Source organism: Azolla caroliniana, unplaced genomic scaffold, assembly GCF_043228905.1.
Source record: "Azolla caroliniana isolate FFs.n. ecotype wild unplaced genomic scaffold, voAzoCaro1.0.p SCAF_21, whole genome shotgun sequence".
Lineage (NCBI taxonomy): Eukaryota > Viridiplantae > Streptophyta > Polypodiopsida > Salviniales > Salviniaceae > Azolla > Azolla caroliniana.
The window spans coordinates 3,876,404-3,891,291 of record NW_028230456.1 but is presented as its reverse complement, the minus strand read 5'-3'; the positions used below and the strand labels follow the sequence as shown (position 1 = coordinate 3,891,291).

General features: G+C 37.0%; 2 protein-coding genes across 4 annotated transcripts; one reads left to right on the top strand and one right to left on the bottom strand.

The window, feature by feature from the left end:
• Window positions 1-4,858: 4,858 nt before the first annotated feature.
• On the top strand, window positions 4,859-10,377 carry LOC147850410 (uncharacterized). Of its 3 annotated transcripts, none has more exons than XM_087336382.1 (5): window positions 4,870-7,420; window positions 7,612-7,846; window positions 7,935-8,462; window positions 8,565-9,051; window positions 9,587-10,377. In XM_087336382.1, the coding sequence occupies exons 1-5, from the start codon at window positions 5,087-5,089 to the stop codon at window positions 9,960-9,962; spliced, it is 3,960 nt and encodes a 1,319-aa protein (XP_087192508.1). In that variant the 5' UTR covers window positions 4,870-5,086; the 3' UTR covers window positions 9,963-10,377. The 3 variants fall into 3 exon arrangements, with proteins under 3 accessions (XP_087192510.1, XP_087192508.1, XP_087192509.1); XM_087336383.1 differs by having other exon boundaries at window positions 4,871-7,420; window positions 7,612-7,828; XM_087336384.1 differs by lacking the exon at window positions 9,587-10,377 and having other exon boundaries at window positions 4,859-7,420; window positions 8,551-8,776.
• A 585-nt stretch (window positions 10,378-10,962) lies between these two features.
• Window positions 10,963-12,571, bottom strand: LOC147850409 (dynein regulatory complex protein 8-like). Its single transcript, XM_087336400.1, has 6 exons — window positions 12,497-12,571; window positions 11,976-12,241; window positions 11,797-11,869; window positions 11,563-11,703; window positions 11,427-11,474; window positions 10,963-11,257 (listed from the first exon to the last, which is right to left on the bottom strand). The coding sequence occupies exons 2-6, from the start codon at window positions 12,119-12,121 to the stop codon at window positions 11,111-11,113; spliced, it is 555 nt and encodes a 184-aa protein (XP_087192526.1). The 5' UTR covers window positions 12,122-12,241; window positions 12,497-12,571; the 3' UTR covers window positions 10,963-11,110.
• Window positions 12,572-14,888: the final 2,317 nt, after the last annotated feature.

Below are 14,888 nucleotides of genomic sequence, written 5' to 3'. Positions count from 1 at the left end.
ACATCCTATTTGTACGACAACATACTTGTGCTACATTTCTCCTGGATTTTGATGTAAAATAAAGAAACTCTAACCTAAATTTTCAACGTGTGTCATAACAATATTGTTGTGATTTTTTGCTATTATCCTATGTGGAGACACAATAGAAAACTTTTATATTCGATAAATTTATTTTTTCTTCAAAGATTTTCTTCAATAATATTAAGAAAAAACACCTGAAACCTACAACTTGAGCTTGTCTGCCCAAAAGCTTATAACTTTTTATGTACAATGATGTACAATAATCCCAAGAACAAAGCTAAGACCAAAGATAGGACTTTGTAGGTGTTGGAATTTGCTGATGCACACTGCCATGATTTACTGATATTCAAGAAAGGGTCCATGGAAGTTGATAGCGCCATTGAGGCCCTTGAGTTGACTCTGTAAACAGGGGCAACTTTTTCCATAAGTGAAGAAGCTTCTTCCTTCTTTTGTTCAAAGTCTCTAGGGAACCATGCATATTGTCATACTGGCCACAGACTATTGCTAGCAAGTTCCCCCATATCTCAAGCAAGACATTTGAGAGACGTTGATCTGCCGCATCATAACGTCGGTATGAAGCACTATATCTTGTCTGTTTCATATGTAGCTAACCTGCACATGGACATTGCATAGAGGAGTAACGTGATGTTGAATCTTCAAAGTTTTAATTTATTAGGATATCTATATTCCATAATTTATTTAGGTTATCTATATTCGATAATTGTATGAAGCACAAGCAAACAAGATTGTTTATCGGGTTATATCTTGCCAATTTCATATGTAGCTAACCCTCCCACATGTACATTGCATAGAGGAGTAACGTGATGTTGAATCTTCAAAGTTATAATTTATTTAGGATATCTATATTCCATAGTTTAAGGGTTTTAAGAGACATGACACGTAATGTTAACGTAATTTGAGAACCCAAAAAACAAATACAACCAAATTTACATCAGTGTGAGATGTGATATGATGTTTGAACTATATGTTTTAATACACAAGCACTTAATTACGTAGGAATCCTTGGTTGAAACTCGGTGCATCATCCGAAGAGCACAAGTGGAAGATAGGAGGCGAACAAAACCCAGGTGACAAGATAATATGGAAATAACATTGCTACATAATGTTTGGCACTTTCTTAACTAACCATTTAAGTTTCTTTTCCATGCATGAAATAATAGGAAATATTGAGAAAATGCCATAAAGTACATAGGAATCTTGGTTGATACATTATCGAAAGCGGACATGTGGAAGAGAGGAGTTGGACAAAACCCAGGTGACATGATAATATGGAGGTAACATTTCTACACAATGTTTTGCACTTTCTTAACTAATCACTCAACTTTCCTTTTCATACGCATGAAATAAGAGAAAGTATCGAGAAAATGCCACAAAACACATAGGAATCAATCTAGCGAAAACAATTTAGTATCACCACTTTGTTTCTTCTAGAAATATATGTCCACGATCATAACAAGGATTAAAGCAAGGCTAAATCACAACTTTTTCACAACAAGGATTAAGTGAGTTAGCATATACATATGTTTATCGAACACATATCTCTCTATACATGCTAGGATCCAAATACATTCAAGTGATTGTGTGATCAATCATATTGTTTCTAGATGCAAACTGGCTAGTGTTAAGTGTTTGTGTATATATCATGGGTTACAAATAATTTTCTAGAATACATATATACATACATCTAGTCGACACCCACACCCACCCACATGCATGCATGTATTGGTCAATACTTCAATAGATAACTTAGACCAAGAAAAAAACAAAATTCTCAAATTGTAATGTTGCATAGCTTCTACCATCAAACTTATTTGATTGTCGTATTCAATTAAAAGAGGATAATTTTTGTGCAAGATTGTAGCGTAGTGCTTTGTCATTGATTTATCCATTGAATGTTTTAATTTTCCTTTGGGATATAAGAATGAGTCTTTTCTTGATGTTTATCATGTATTTTTGCTAAAGTAATGTCATTTCAAAAGGACAAGTTGCATACATACTAAATCATTTGATACTTTCATTCCCTCAAATGACGATTCCTTGGTATTTTCCCTTGTCGACACCAAGTTCTTGCATCAAGGATAAGTTTCAAAAATGTTGCAAGACTCGAGAAAACAACATTTCCCTAAGGAGGACAAAACCATGGACTCTGCTAAGAGGAAAGTTTATTATTGATACATGCTTCTTCTACAATCTCTCTTTTTCTTTTTTTTTCTTCAAAGGTATATACTTCTTAAAATTTGGTTCCATGGTTGGAAAAGTTCCATGGTTCAAAGGTATTTGGCATTGAGCATGCTTTTTGACATTCCCCTTTGAATTGTAAACATGAGGATAGAAAAACTTCTTAGCTTTTTGAGAAATGTGGAACAAAACCCTTCCAAAGAAATGATATATTTGGCGATTCTGTAACTTATCATAAACAAAGTTTTTTAACTTTCCCACAAAAATATGTTTTCTTTTTTCTTTGAGCACAGATGAACTTCGTTATCTTTTGGTGGCACTGCATAAAAATTTATTCCAAGACTTTATTAAGTTGATTTTAACAGACATCACAATAATGAGTTTGATGTGTCTTTGATCTTATCACACAACCTTTTTTAACTTACAAAAAGATGAATAATTTACTTGTCATTTATGTGCGTTCACCTAATACATTTGTTCTCAATTAAGAGATTGTGGTTGAAGTTTGAAGACCAAAATTGATCCTTCACATGTACTTTGCTTTCTGTCTTGCAACAAAAACAAAAACATACATTTTTATATCCCATAGATTCAACTATTGTGTATATACTATGTAGTGCTGAACTATTGGTGAACACATAAATTCCTATCACACTACATTGTTGGTTGTCAACGTTTTGGATTGTTTAGAGTTTGAATCCCAACTAGGCCATCATTAAAAAAGAGTGCCGGCTTGATGATTTGCCAATCTTGGAACCAATAATTATATAATCTCATCATTCACACTATAAGCAAATAAAGGTTCAACAAATGTTTATGAATTAATTATCGTTAATACAAAGTTAAGATACACACATGAGGTATATCTACCAACAAATAGACGAATGTTTTTTGCTTATTGGAACAAATGTAGGGCATCTTGACAAGTAATCCCTTTTTAATCTACGCTTCCAAATTCTCAATTGCTGATCAAGTCTATCTACAACATATAAAGTCTATGGTTGTGAACCATAAGTTTCCTTTTAGAAAAAGACACCTACATCCATGCATGGAATCAAGACAACAATACGAATAAATGAAATGTAAATTAAGTATCATGTCCTTTTCTAGAGGACACAACATACTTCAAACTATTGGATTATTGTAGACATCAGGAAGAGCTCTAATGGGACTAATGACTGAATAAAAAACAATGTAGGTGTAGTTTCACAATCGACGATACACTTTATTAACGTCATGCTATGTTGCTTTAGGTTCTTTGAAATGAATATTTATAAACAATTGGAGAATGAATACAAACCGTCCTTTAGGTGGGAAACCCATATCTTTTTAATGTTATGGACAACCCATCGAAGAATAGGATTCTATGCTGAAAGGAATATGATACGCCACTACTTAAAAACCTTCATTGACGTGATTTTCCTAGTCTCCCATGAAGGTGAACGACCACTTTCCAAGGTGTACGCATGCCAGTTTTTGCCCATGGTATGGGAAAACCTCATAGATGATCTTTGGCCTAGTTAATATAATATTATGTATGATTATGTGTATTCTCCCCATCTAAACTGAAGTATGAAGAGATAATGCCAATCCTTACAAACAAGTGATGGATGGTAAAGTTCATTGCAAGAGAAATGGTTACACAATTGGGTTGGAACATATTGATCAAACCTTGAATTGTCCCTACTATAAAGCTCCTTTTCTTCCAAAGTTTCCTACCATCTGTCGTAGGCAAATTAGATCCCTTCGTGTCTCAACTAATATATTGTAATATCATCATCATATTCGATAAACACCAAGCATTTCTTCTACCTCTAAACTTGTGTGACCTTAACAAGAGATTATCCATTAGAGCATGCAATCCATTGAAATTTTGTTTTTTATTAATAATGTCTCATATCACCATGTCAACATCTTTACAAGATTTTAGCATGCATTGTGTTAAGCTTGATTCACAAAGGATTAGCAAGTTGTGCTAAAATTTGGGAGATAATAATGAAGGTTAAATTCAAGCATGGAAATATTTCATTGAGCAACTATATCAAAATTTGCATGACAATTTTGTACCAATAATGCACCATCTACAAAATTTGAGAAACAAAATAGTTTTATCATCTCACACTTGTTGGTCCAATTATATATACCTTGAAAAGCTAGAGGTACATGTGTGTATTTTCTCGGATAAATTAGCGTTTGCCACCTCAATGTCATACCCTATCCGAATAATTTTTTGTCCCCCTCTTTATGTGAACAAAAACCTTGGATAAATAAAGTTAAGGCTAGGGTGGCTCAAACATCGAGTATCATTGGAGGCATTCAAGGAGGTATCTCTAAAGTTAGTGGAGGGTCCCTATCTCATCTTCATTTATGCACTAATGGCTTAAAGAATAGCACCTAAAGATGAAGAGAAAGACAAGTTTGGTGATGGATCCAGCTTTCATGGGTCCTAATCATAGCTTGTCTTAATCCCTTGCATGTTCCTATATAACTAGGAGGTACGATTGATGAAATCTTGTACTTTGATGTGTGGAATGCGGTACAAGACTTACGTGTATGTGCATACGTAAATACATACGAATGCAAGTGAGCATGAATATGAGTGTAGTAAACATAGATGTATATTGATATGTGATATGCAAATGCATGTATGCACACTACACTACTTATATGAATCTATATGTGTGTGTGTGTAATATCAGCACTCTACATATTCTAGTATGCATGTGTATGTGTGGGAAAAGCTTTTTGCACTCTACATAGACCCATTGATCTCATACATATGTATATGCTTGGCTTGTTAAGTACATATTGATGTAATGATGATGCCTCTGTTTCACTACTTTATATAACACATTGTGATCCACATATGGTCATGTGGTCTTCTTACAAGCAATCAATGAACATGGTAGAAGTAGGGCAACCTGGGGAGCTCCCTCTCATGCCCGAGGAGCCGGCATCGGCCTCGGTCTCGACTCTGAAGAAATCAAAGGGTGGTGGTGGTGTGTGTGGCCGAATTAGGGATAAACAATCATGGGTAGTAGAGGAGGCTCCTAATCCATGCCAAGGTGAGCATGGAGATACCCAAGTTATGAGGAAAGCTGAGCCCAGATCATCACCAAGAGGCCAAATTACTACTACCCTTAGAGAGGACCATGCAAGGAAAGATTATTCCCCCCTCATGAGATCTTCTCCTCCTCCACGAGTCCGGAATGTCGGCCCTCGAGAGCTGATCGGTAGCCGGGACATGGGTGCAGAGTCCTCCTTTATGATGGGCATGGAATCTGGCCCCCACAGCTCTCTCAGAGATCAAACCTATAATAACTTCAAAGATCACCTCGAGTCAAAGCTCGGGAACCTAAGTGCCAAGAGTAGACACATTGTGGGTGGGAAGTCGATTCTACACAACTGGAGGCCGACTGCTTCATCATCATCATCATCATCATCGTGCTCAACTGATACAGATGATATTGACAATGCTGAGGATGAGGATGTTGAGGAAAATGACTATGAAGATCCAGAAGGGAGGTTCATGGGTACTGCAGAAAGCTTCGAGGGAAAGACATCTATGGCTAACATGAGAAATTGGGTGGAATTTGCTAAGGAAGAGGATTATATCACTTGCCGGCCTCGTCAACACTTTCCGCCTTATCACGAATTTGAGGGCCGTGAAATCAATCATGAACTAGAGAGGTTAAGAGCTTCAGGTGAACAAGGTGTGCCAACAAGGGTTGGCAAATTGAGCAGAGAAACTGCCCAAATACTCTCTCCACTGGCTTTGAACCCTCATGACGATCTGCGGAAGTTCAGTCAGTCAAAATCGTTCTTTACTCTCGAGGAGCACTATGAGGATGAGCAATACTTGGAACAAGGGAATCATGGTGATAGCATGGCCTCATTGCAGAGAATGACATCAAGGTATCCTCCTCTCATGCAGCCGGAGAAAAAGAAATCGAGTAAAGAGAAAAGTGTGAGTATGAAGTCTTATCGCCGTAATATCAACTCTGAAGGAAGCAGAAGCAGTTCCACGTCCAGACAATTGAGACAAGGCTTTCCGGAGTACCGCGATCAGATGGCTCCTAAGGAAAGTGAAAAATCATATATCATATTTTCCAACCCTAATGTGCCTCCAAAGTATCATTATGCAGGGCAAGAAGTTGTAGTGTCCCCTCACCTTGAGAAGGCAACTAGAAGAAAAGGCGGATCTGGTTCAATTCAAAAGCCTATTGCACCCAGAGGATTCTCTCAAGTTAAAAGACCTAATTCAGAAGCTGGGCCACTCCCTTCACATGATAATGAATTAGAAGTTTGTGGTCAGTCTGGTGAAGCCTCATCAATAGATGACGGTGATGGAAATGGGAAGAAACTAGAGCATAACGCCTCCGTTGCAGGGGAGAATACTGGAACGATAGTCAAAGTAATGGAGAAAGAAAAAACACTTCAGCTCGCGGCCATGCCGGAATGCAAAGAACTTGCTCTATGTGATTACAAGCCACGGAATTTGAGCCAGAAATACCGGCCCAAAGGCTTTGAAGAAGTAGTGGGTCAGAGAATTGTAATGCAGGCGCTCTCCAACGCCATTCTCAAAGGGAAGATTGCCCCTGTATACCTTTTCCAAGGTTCACGTGGTACGGGAAAAACATCGGCTGCCAGGATTTTTGCCGCAGCTCTAGTTTGTGCATCGGCCAACGGGAAGAGGCCATGTGGCACATGCCGGGAATGCATGGGTGTAGCTATGGGGAAATCATCTGAAGTCAAGGAAGTGGATGCTGCTAGCAACAATGGGATCGAAAAAGTGAAGGCCCTCCTAGAGGGAACTATTTCCTCTGCTTCTCTATCGCGTTACAAAGTCTTTATTATCGATGAATGCCATGCTCTCACATCAGAGACATGGAATGCACTCTTAAAGACACTCGAGGAGCCTCCCACAAATGTGGTCTTTATTCTCATCACGACTGACCCCGACCGACTACCAAGGACTGCGTTATCAAGGTGTCAGAAGTTTCCCTTCCCTAAAATCAAAGAATCTGACATCGTCAAGAGACTCCATGAACTGGCTGGCATGGAGAATCTTGAGGTGGATACTGATACCTTACAGCTGATCGCTTCACGGTCTGAGGGCTCTCTCCGAGATGCTGAAATGACTCTGGACCAACTCAGCTTGCTCGGTGAGCAGATTGATACTTCAAGCGTCTATGAACTGGTAACTCCTTAAACTGAATTCACTTTACTTGGGTCAAGTTTTTGAACTAAAAAAACAGATCGAATTATCGGTGCCATGGTGGTACCACACAATCTCTATCCATGCCCATTGGTGGTTAAAAGCTCTGTTATATGCTTAATGTTAATCATCAATAAAATTGATGGTGGGATTTGTATGTTTTTTTTTCAAAGGTTGGTTCTGCCTCAGATGAGAGAATGCTAAACTTGCTGGATTGTGCTCTTCGGGCTGACACTGTTAGCACAGTACGAAGAGTCAGAGAGTTGGTAGATTCAGGTGTGGAACCACTGTCTTTGATGTCGAGACTTGCAACCTTAATCACAGAAATTCTTTCAGGAAGTTTTAGATTCACCGAAAAACAAAGAAAAGGTTTCTTCAGGAAAGAATCTCGTAAGAACCATCTTACATGTAATTCAACTTGTACATATGTATTTGAGCTTTCATAAGGGCAAGTGCAATTGAATATTATCATCACTTTTATTGCTTTTGAGAACAGTTTCAGATAAGAAGCTCGAATGGCTGAGGCACGCAATGAAAACTCTTTCCGAGGCTGAGAAACAACTAAGGGTTTCCAATGATAGAACCACGTGGTTAACCGCAGCATTGCTACAACTTGGACCTGATTTTCGATCTTCCATCCCTTTCCCAGCTTCTTGCACAGGGACAAGTGTCACGCAAAGCCCTGTTGCGCTCGATGATAATGAAGTGGCTGATTTTGAGTGTGTTTCATCTGGTAGACGAACATGGGAAGAAAATACAAATAATGGTCCCAAAAAAAGCTCAGAACCTCCTTACACATCGAAGGAGGAGCAAAAGGAAGCCCCACCTTATCAATCCTTTGAAAGCCATACACAGTCACAAATGCCGGAAAGGAGACGACATTATTCAAATGATCCTGTACATATCTTAACCACCTCAAAGCTGGATGATATATGGCATCAAGTGATACAGAGATGCTGGCCTCTTACATTAAGGCAGTTGTTACATACACATGGGAAGCTTATCTCAATCTCGATGACCGAAGGTATCTCTACATTCACACACTTTTTTTTTATAATCTTCTTTATGTAGTGTACTTCCTGGTCTTAGGAAAGGAATCAACATGTTTCTAGCTATTGTCCTGCAGCCGATGCTGTCATCCATTTGGAAGTCAACCACCCCGAACATAAATCTAAGTGTGAACGGTCACAGAAAAGCATAGCAAATTTGTTTGAATCGGTGCTTGGGTTTCCAGTAGAAGTGGTAATAAGCTTGGCCTCTCTGTCGCTATCAGAAGAAGAGCCTGGTTTTCACACTTACGTCCACCATCATCCGACCCAAGGAAGGGTTATGTGTACGAACTGCCTCTGCCCAACTAATGATACTACATTAGATCATTTGGAATCTATGCGGCCAAATTGCTCCGACTGTCCTCTAGCAATCCCACACGGATCATTCAGTTCTTCCTTGAAGGAAGAGAGAGGTTTCCTCGATGAGAGCACATCCTATTGGCCACGAAGGAATCATGATGGTATTACGCGAGGCATCGACACTTCATACAGTGATGGGGAGAACGTTTTTGAGGCTCTTGCCTTGGAGACCAATGCATCAGCTGCCTTGTCCAGGAAGCCGAGGTAGGATGCCTGTAATCCTTTTAACATATATGCAAGTTTTAATATGGAATCAGTTTGCATGCTCTTCAATAGGATAAAACCGTGATGAACAAACATGTGAAATATATCTGAACTAATAACGGACTTGCTAGGTTTTGAGATTATGACTTGACTTCAAAGGCTGTAAACATTGTTGTAATTTACTACTTTAACCTAAAGCTATTAATGGAAATTATAAATAATCTTATATTCCACCATCAATTGATTTATCTCTTAGTAAACTGAGCATTTGTCACAGCATATCTACAGACTACGACTAAGTATATGTGTACACACTATGTATCTATGCATTTAAATATATATATATATATATTGTACGTAGAGGTATCTATTATCATACATACATTTGTGTATGTGTGTATGTAAGAATGGTGTGTAAAGTGGGAAGGCAATGCCTTTGCCCATGCTTTAGCATGTAACATCCTGTTTTTTTCTCTTAGATTGCAACTACTGGTGATCTGGATTGAAGATTACTTGTTCTTTCGAAAATTTGCAGGCCAAGGCATAGAAAAATGGAGGGATGTATGGACTCTAACGATGATGCTAGGCGAAGTTGCGATACAGACATGCAAAGAAGCGAAGGTGGTCGCCGAAAATTTATTCGTGCTTTGACAATGAGAACTCGCATTAGCTCATTATCAAATAGTAATCCAACCTCGCCTGATGGCAGAGGAAGCTCCAGGTTCACTATTAGCTCAAAGGCTCCAGTAAACTTCCAGAAACAAAGGGACTACTCCTGCCTCTCAGGAAATGGTGCATCATCGGATACCTCAGGAGAGGTTGCTGAAAATAGCAATAATGTAGCACAAAAGAGGAACAAACTAAAAGAGGCAGCAGGAAGCTTTGCTAGATTCTTCAAAGGAAGCAAGTAAATTGCATTTGTGGATGGATGGACAGCCATGTACATGCATAAATGGATGATCATTTGTAGTATGGACAAACGGACAATGGGTGTGTAATGGCAATGTATCATCATCATCAATGTCATTTAGATAAGCTTCCATTACAAAATTCTGTGGAAAGGATCCTTGGTAAAGGTCAAGTATTATATCCAGTGACTCTAATTCATCGAGTTGTTTAGCTGAGGTATCAGACATACGGAGAACTAGATATAAAAAATAAAGACAGCGCTGACCAAAGCTTGAAAAGAGCGTAGCATGATGGGGGTTGCCAATTTTCTTCATTGGCTTGACAATACCTCAACACAACCACCTATTCCAAAATCTCAGTATAATTGAGGTAACAATGTAAATCTAATTCGCAATCGGCAAAATCATTAATTATTTCCCTCCATTGTAAAAAGAAGATAAGCACAATCCTATTCGGCAGATCATTCCATATAGTTGCAAAGAAGTCTTGTGTGAGGAACAATGTAATGGCACGCCAAAAATATATGCTATGAACATAAGAGAGAGAAAAAAACTATCTATAATCTTCCAATATTGATAAGAGGTATAAGTAATCATGGGAATCTTTCATAACTTTAAAAAGACAGAAGGCTGTTTTGCAATCAAAATCTTAATAATATAGAACTATTCGAATTAATTTTGAAATATAGGCTTCACATAAAACACTATTCAAGTTAGGCTTCTCAAGGCAATACATCACTTCTGCTGAAACCTAACAAATAAAGAATACATTATTGTAATGGCTATTGGTGAGTAATGATGTGGTTGTAATTTATCATTTTTGTTTTGAGTCTCTGATTTTGTCTAGCACGCCTGCCCAATCCCATGATCATGAGTAACTAATGACCATTTTTGGCATAAACCTCCCCACTAGCATTGACTTTGTCATCTTACTTATATTTGTTCTAGGATGTCATATATTCATAGTCATGTATATGTATACTAGCCATCCTTTTTAATGAAGCATTCTTGAATAGTCATTGATAGATATTTGTTTATAGAGTCCCACCCATTCATGGTCATATACATATAGTTGACGTATTAAAACTCTTTATAGTTAAAACATTATATATTGATTCATACAGTGTGTAGATACAATCATTGAATACTAGTCATGATGTTGATGGCAAGCCATCATTAGCTAGCACTTCTGCAATGTCATCATGCCACATCAGACCCGTGTCTTTATCCTTGAAGACTTGGATCATTTTATCAGCCTCCTCATCTGAGAAGCCGTTCGGGGTGTCCATGAGTAGCTTCTATAGCACAAAATGGTCTAACACTCCCATCACAAAGCATGATAATAGTGCAACTAACAATTTCAAGTGAATCTTGTGTGCATGATGGCTATAGGTATTTCATTTGTTACTACAATAAATGTTGCATGGACCATTAAATGTTCTTATAAGACATTACAGTGCAGAGTACCTTTAGCATGTGAGGCTCCAAGTATTCTTGATTATCTGGTGTTATAACCTGAGTACACAAAGAAAATTTATTCATCTTGAAAATCATTATGTCATTGGCTAGAAATGAAGACCATGAATGATTGAAGATGGATTACGCGAAATGCTTCCATAATTTCTTCTTGTGTATGTCGAACGAAATCGGATTTGTGTAATGTGAAAGCCTCAGCAACTGCTTCCTCGAAGTAGGGATAGTCAAGAAACCCTTGTGTCACCTTATTTGATTGTCTACTTTTTGCCTGCAACAAACCTTATTGCCCAATACTTAAATCTATCCGTCACACGGTATGTGTTATGTGTATAAAAATAGATTTCCATGAAGTGCCAATTACCTTTTGAATGATTTCCTCTATGATATTGTCTAATGGATTCAACCCTAATGCTCTTAGAAGCATGGGAACATCCCTGCAGTTTCTTCAGAAGACAGAAGGTTTAAAAAAAAGGAAGGGAGAAGGAAAAACGATGAAGGAAGTAACAACCAAACGATCTATAGAGTATATATAGTACTTGCCTCTCATCTAACTCATTCTTTTTCTTGGTCCCTTTCTTCTGCAGGAGCAAGAAAGTCTTGTTCAAAATTTGTTCATGTTCAGGACTCAACTCATACGAGGCTATCTCTACCGATTCACCACCAGGTGCTGCCGATGCGGCCGCCATGGCACCTTACTTCTCCTCCGCACTGTGGATGGCTTTGTTTTGATAAGATCCCCCGGAAAGTTTATAATGTGTATAATCATGGGGATGCTAATAATACATACCAGATTGATTTCATTCTTCCTGAAATGCAACAGAGAGCGAAGAACAAAATAAATAAATAAACACACAAAAAGGAAACAAGGAAAAAGAGGAAGGAATCAGAGATTGGATGCACATATGCATGTAAAAAGGTGGCACCAAGATAGTGAAATTGCATTCAGGAGGTTAGAAAGTGATCTCAGCCTCTCTGTCTGTCTGTCTGTCTGTCTGTAAATGGAGGAGGTGTAGATGTGGGTGTATGTATTAATGGAAGAAGGAGATCATCACAGGACATACCTCCTGCAGACACACCAGCGCAACAGGGGAGGTGGTTAAAGGTCTCGAGTTCGATTCTTCTGCCAATAGTCATATATGTATGTACATACATACATACATACATACATACATACATATATATATATATACATACATACATACATACATATATATATATATACATACATATATATATATAGGAATGGGCTATTTGCCCCCCCATTTTGGCTATTTGCCCCCCCCCCCCCCCAAAAAAAAAAACATAAATAAAAATAAATAAATAAACCTTTTTGGCCCCCTAAAAAAAAACTTTTTAGCCCCCTATTTTGGCTATTTGCCCTCCCCCCCCCCCCCCCAAAAAAAAACCTTTTTGGCCTCCTAAAAAAAAACTTTTTAGCCCCCCTATTTTGGCTAAACTTACAACACTTCTTTCCCAATAACACTTACAACAATACCTTGTTGGAACAAATATGCTTGTCAAGTGATTTGGTTGTTGTTGTGAAGTACCAAATAGCTAAAACGAGTTATATTAATGGAAGTCAAATACAACCTTCTTGGTATTACAAAAATAAAAATAAAAATTTGATAGTTCTCACCTCAACCAAAATGTTTTTGTGATATATATCAACTATTACACTTTACAACCTCATAAAAAGGTTTATCAACTATTACATAAAAAGGAATCGTCGTCAATAACATTCTTAGTATTGTAGGGGCAAATAGCCAAAATGGGGGGGCAAATAGCCCATTCCTATATATATATATATATATATATATATATACACACACACATAATATACATACACAAATACATATACATATATCCATATACACATAGATATATATATGTATACACACACACACACACATACTATATACATATATAGATATACACACACATATATACATATCCATATCCATATACAGATATATACACATCACATTCATATGCACATACACATATACATGCACTATCTATACTATATACATATATACAGGTATACATACACATGCATGTGCACATAAATACATACACATACATTATACACCATACACATATACACATACATATGCATAGCAGCATATCTAATATTTTCTTTTTTTCTCGTAGTTAGCTTACCCTAGTGGTAAGTTTTTAACACTACAAGCACTACGTCTTGGGTTCGAAACCCAATTTTCACACTTCTCTCTATTATATACTTCATATATATCTCTTAATTCACTAGATGCCACTGTGGAATGTAGGGGTTGAACCCATCTCTCTCACTCTCTCTCTCTCTCAAATAGGGACATGTGACCTATGAGACTAACCCACGTCTTTTACGACTATTCTTTTGGAATTGCAATGGATACCCATGGAATGCGGGATTTGGCATAGAGGAGTTCACTGATAACTCTGATATCACACTTCTTGTTGAAACATGGGAGCATGATACTCAAAGGATTCAAGATTTTAGGAAACTATAATGTACACTCTTTGATATGGGAGAAAAATCCAAGACAAAGAAGATGACAAGGAGGGGTGGCATGTTTAATTAAGAAAGAAATAGAGAAATATGTGTCAATTGTAAAAAATGATGAACATAAATGCTACATATGGCATGATTTTATAATACCGGGCAGGGCCTAAAATTGACGGGTTAGTCTTAAAGTTTTTTGACGGGCATTTTTTAAAGATGTATGTCATATGACAGAAGATTGCAAAAACTTAACATGTCATTTGACATACAGATTTTAGACATGAAAAGCTCTATGTAATGTTACATTGTTATATATTTTATTGCTATAGAAAGTACACAAATGAACATAACTACCTCACAAAGATAATGAAATACGTAAAATAAATATCATGTTTATGTTTTAAAGCCAAAGCACAAGCAAGATATTTATCAATAATCATAATCTATTCTTGCAAAGTGGATTCAAATAATAGACATCTAAAAATTTACTAAAAGTATTTCATTTCAATATAATACAAACAATTAAGTTATTGTTTAGGTAATACAAAAACTATATTGTATAATATTACATAATGTGATAGATGGTAACTTACATATTTAAAATGTTGAAGCTTGAGCCTAGCCTTGAAGGATGTCTTCTTCTATTGTTGCTGCAGAATAACTACATATAAAATCAATCATTTTTAAGTGGATTGTGGAACAATAACTTGTTACCCTAGTAGTACTCACTCACCTTTTTTTTTTCTTTCCAAAAAACACTCACATATTTTCTATGCTAATAAGTTATTACTAACCTTAATTTTTTAATAAAGCATAGATGATAGTAATGACTTAACAATAATAGAAACAATGGTAAGTAAAAGTTTTAGTTTTAACTTAAAACCTATGTACTAAAAGTATTTCATTTCAATATAATATAAACAGTTAAGTTATTGCTTAGATAATACAAAACC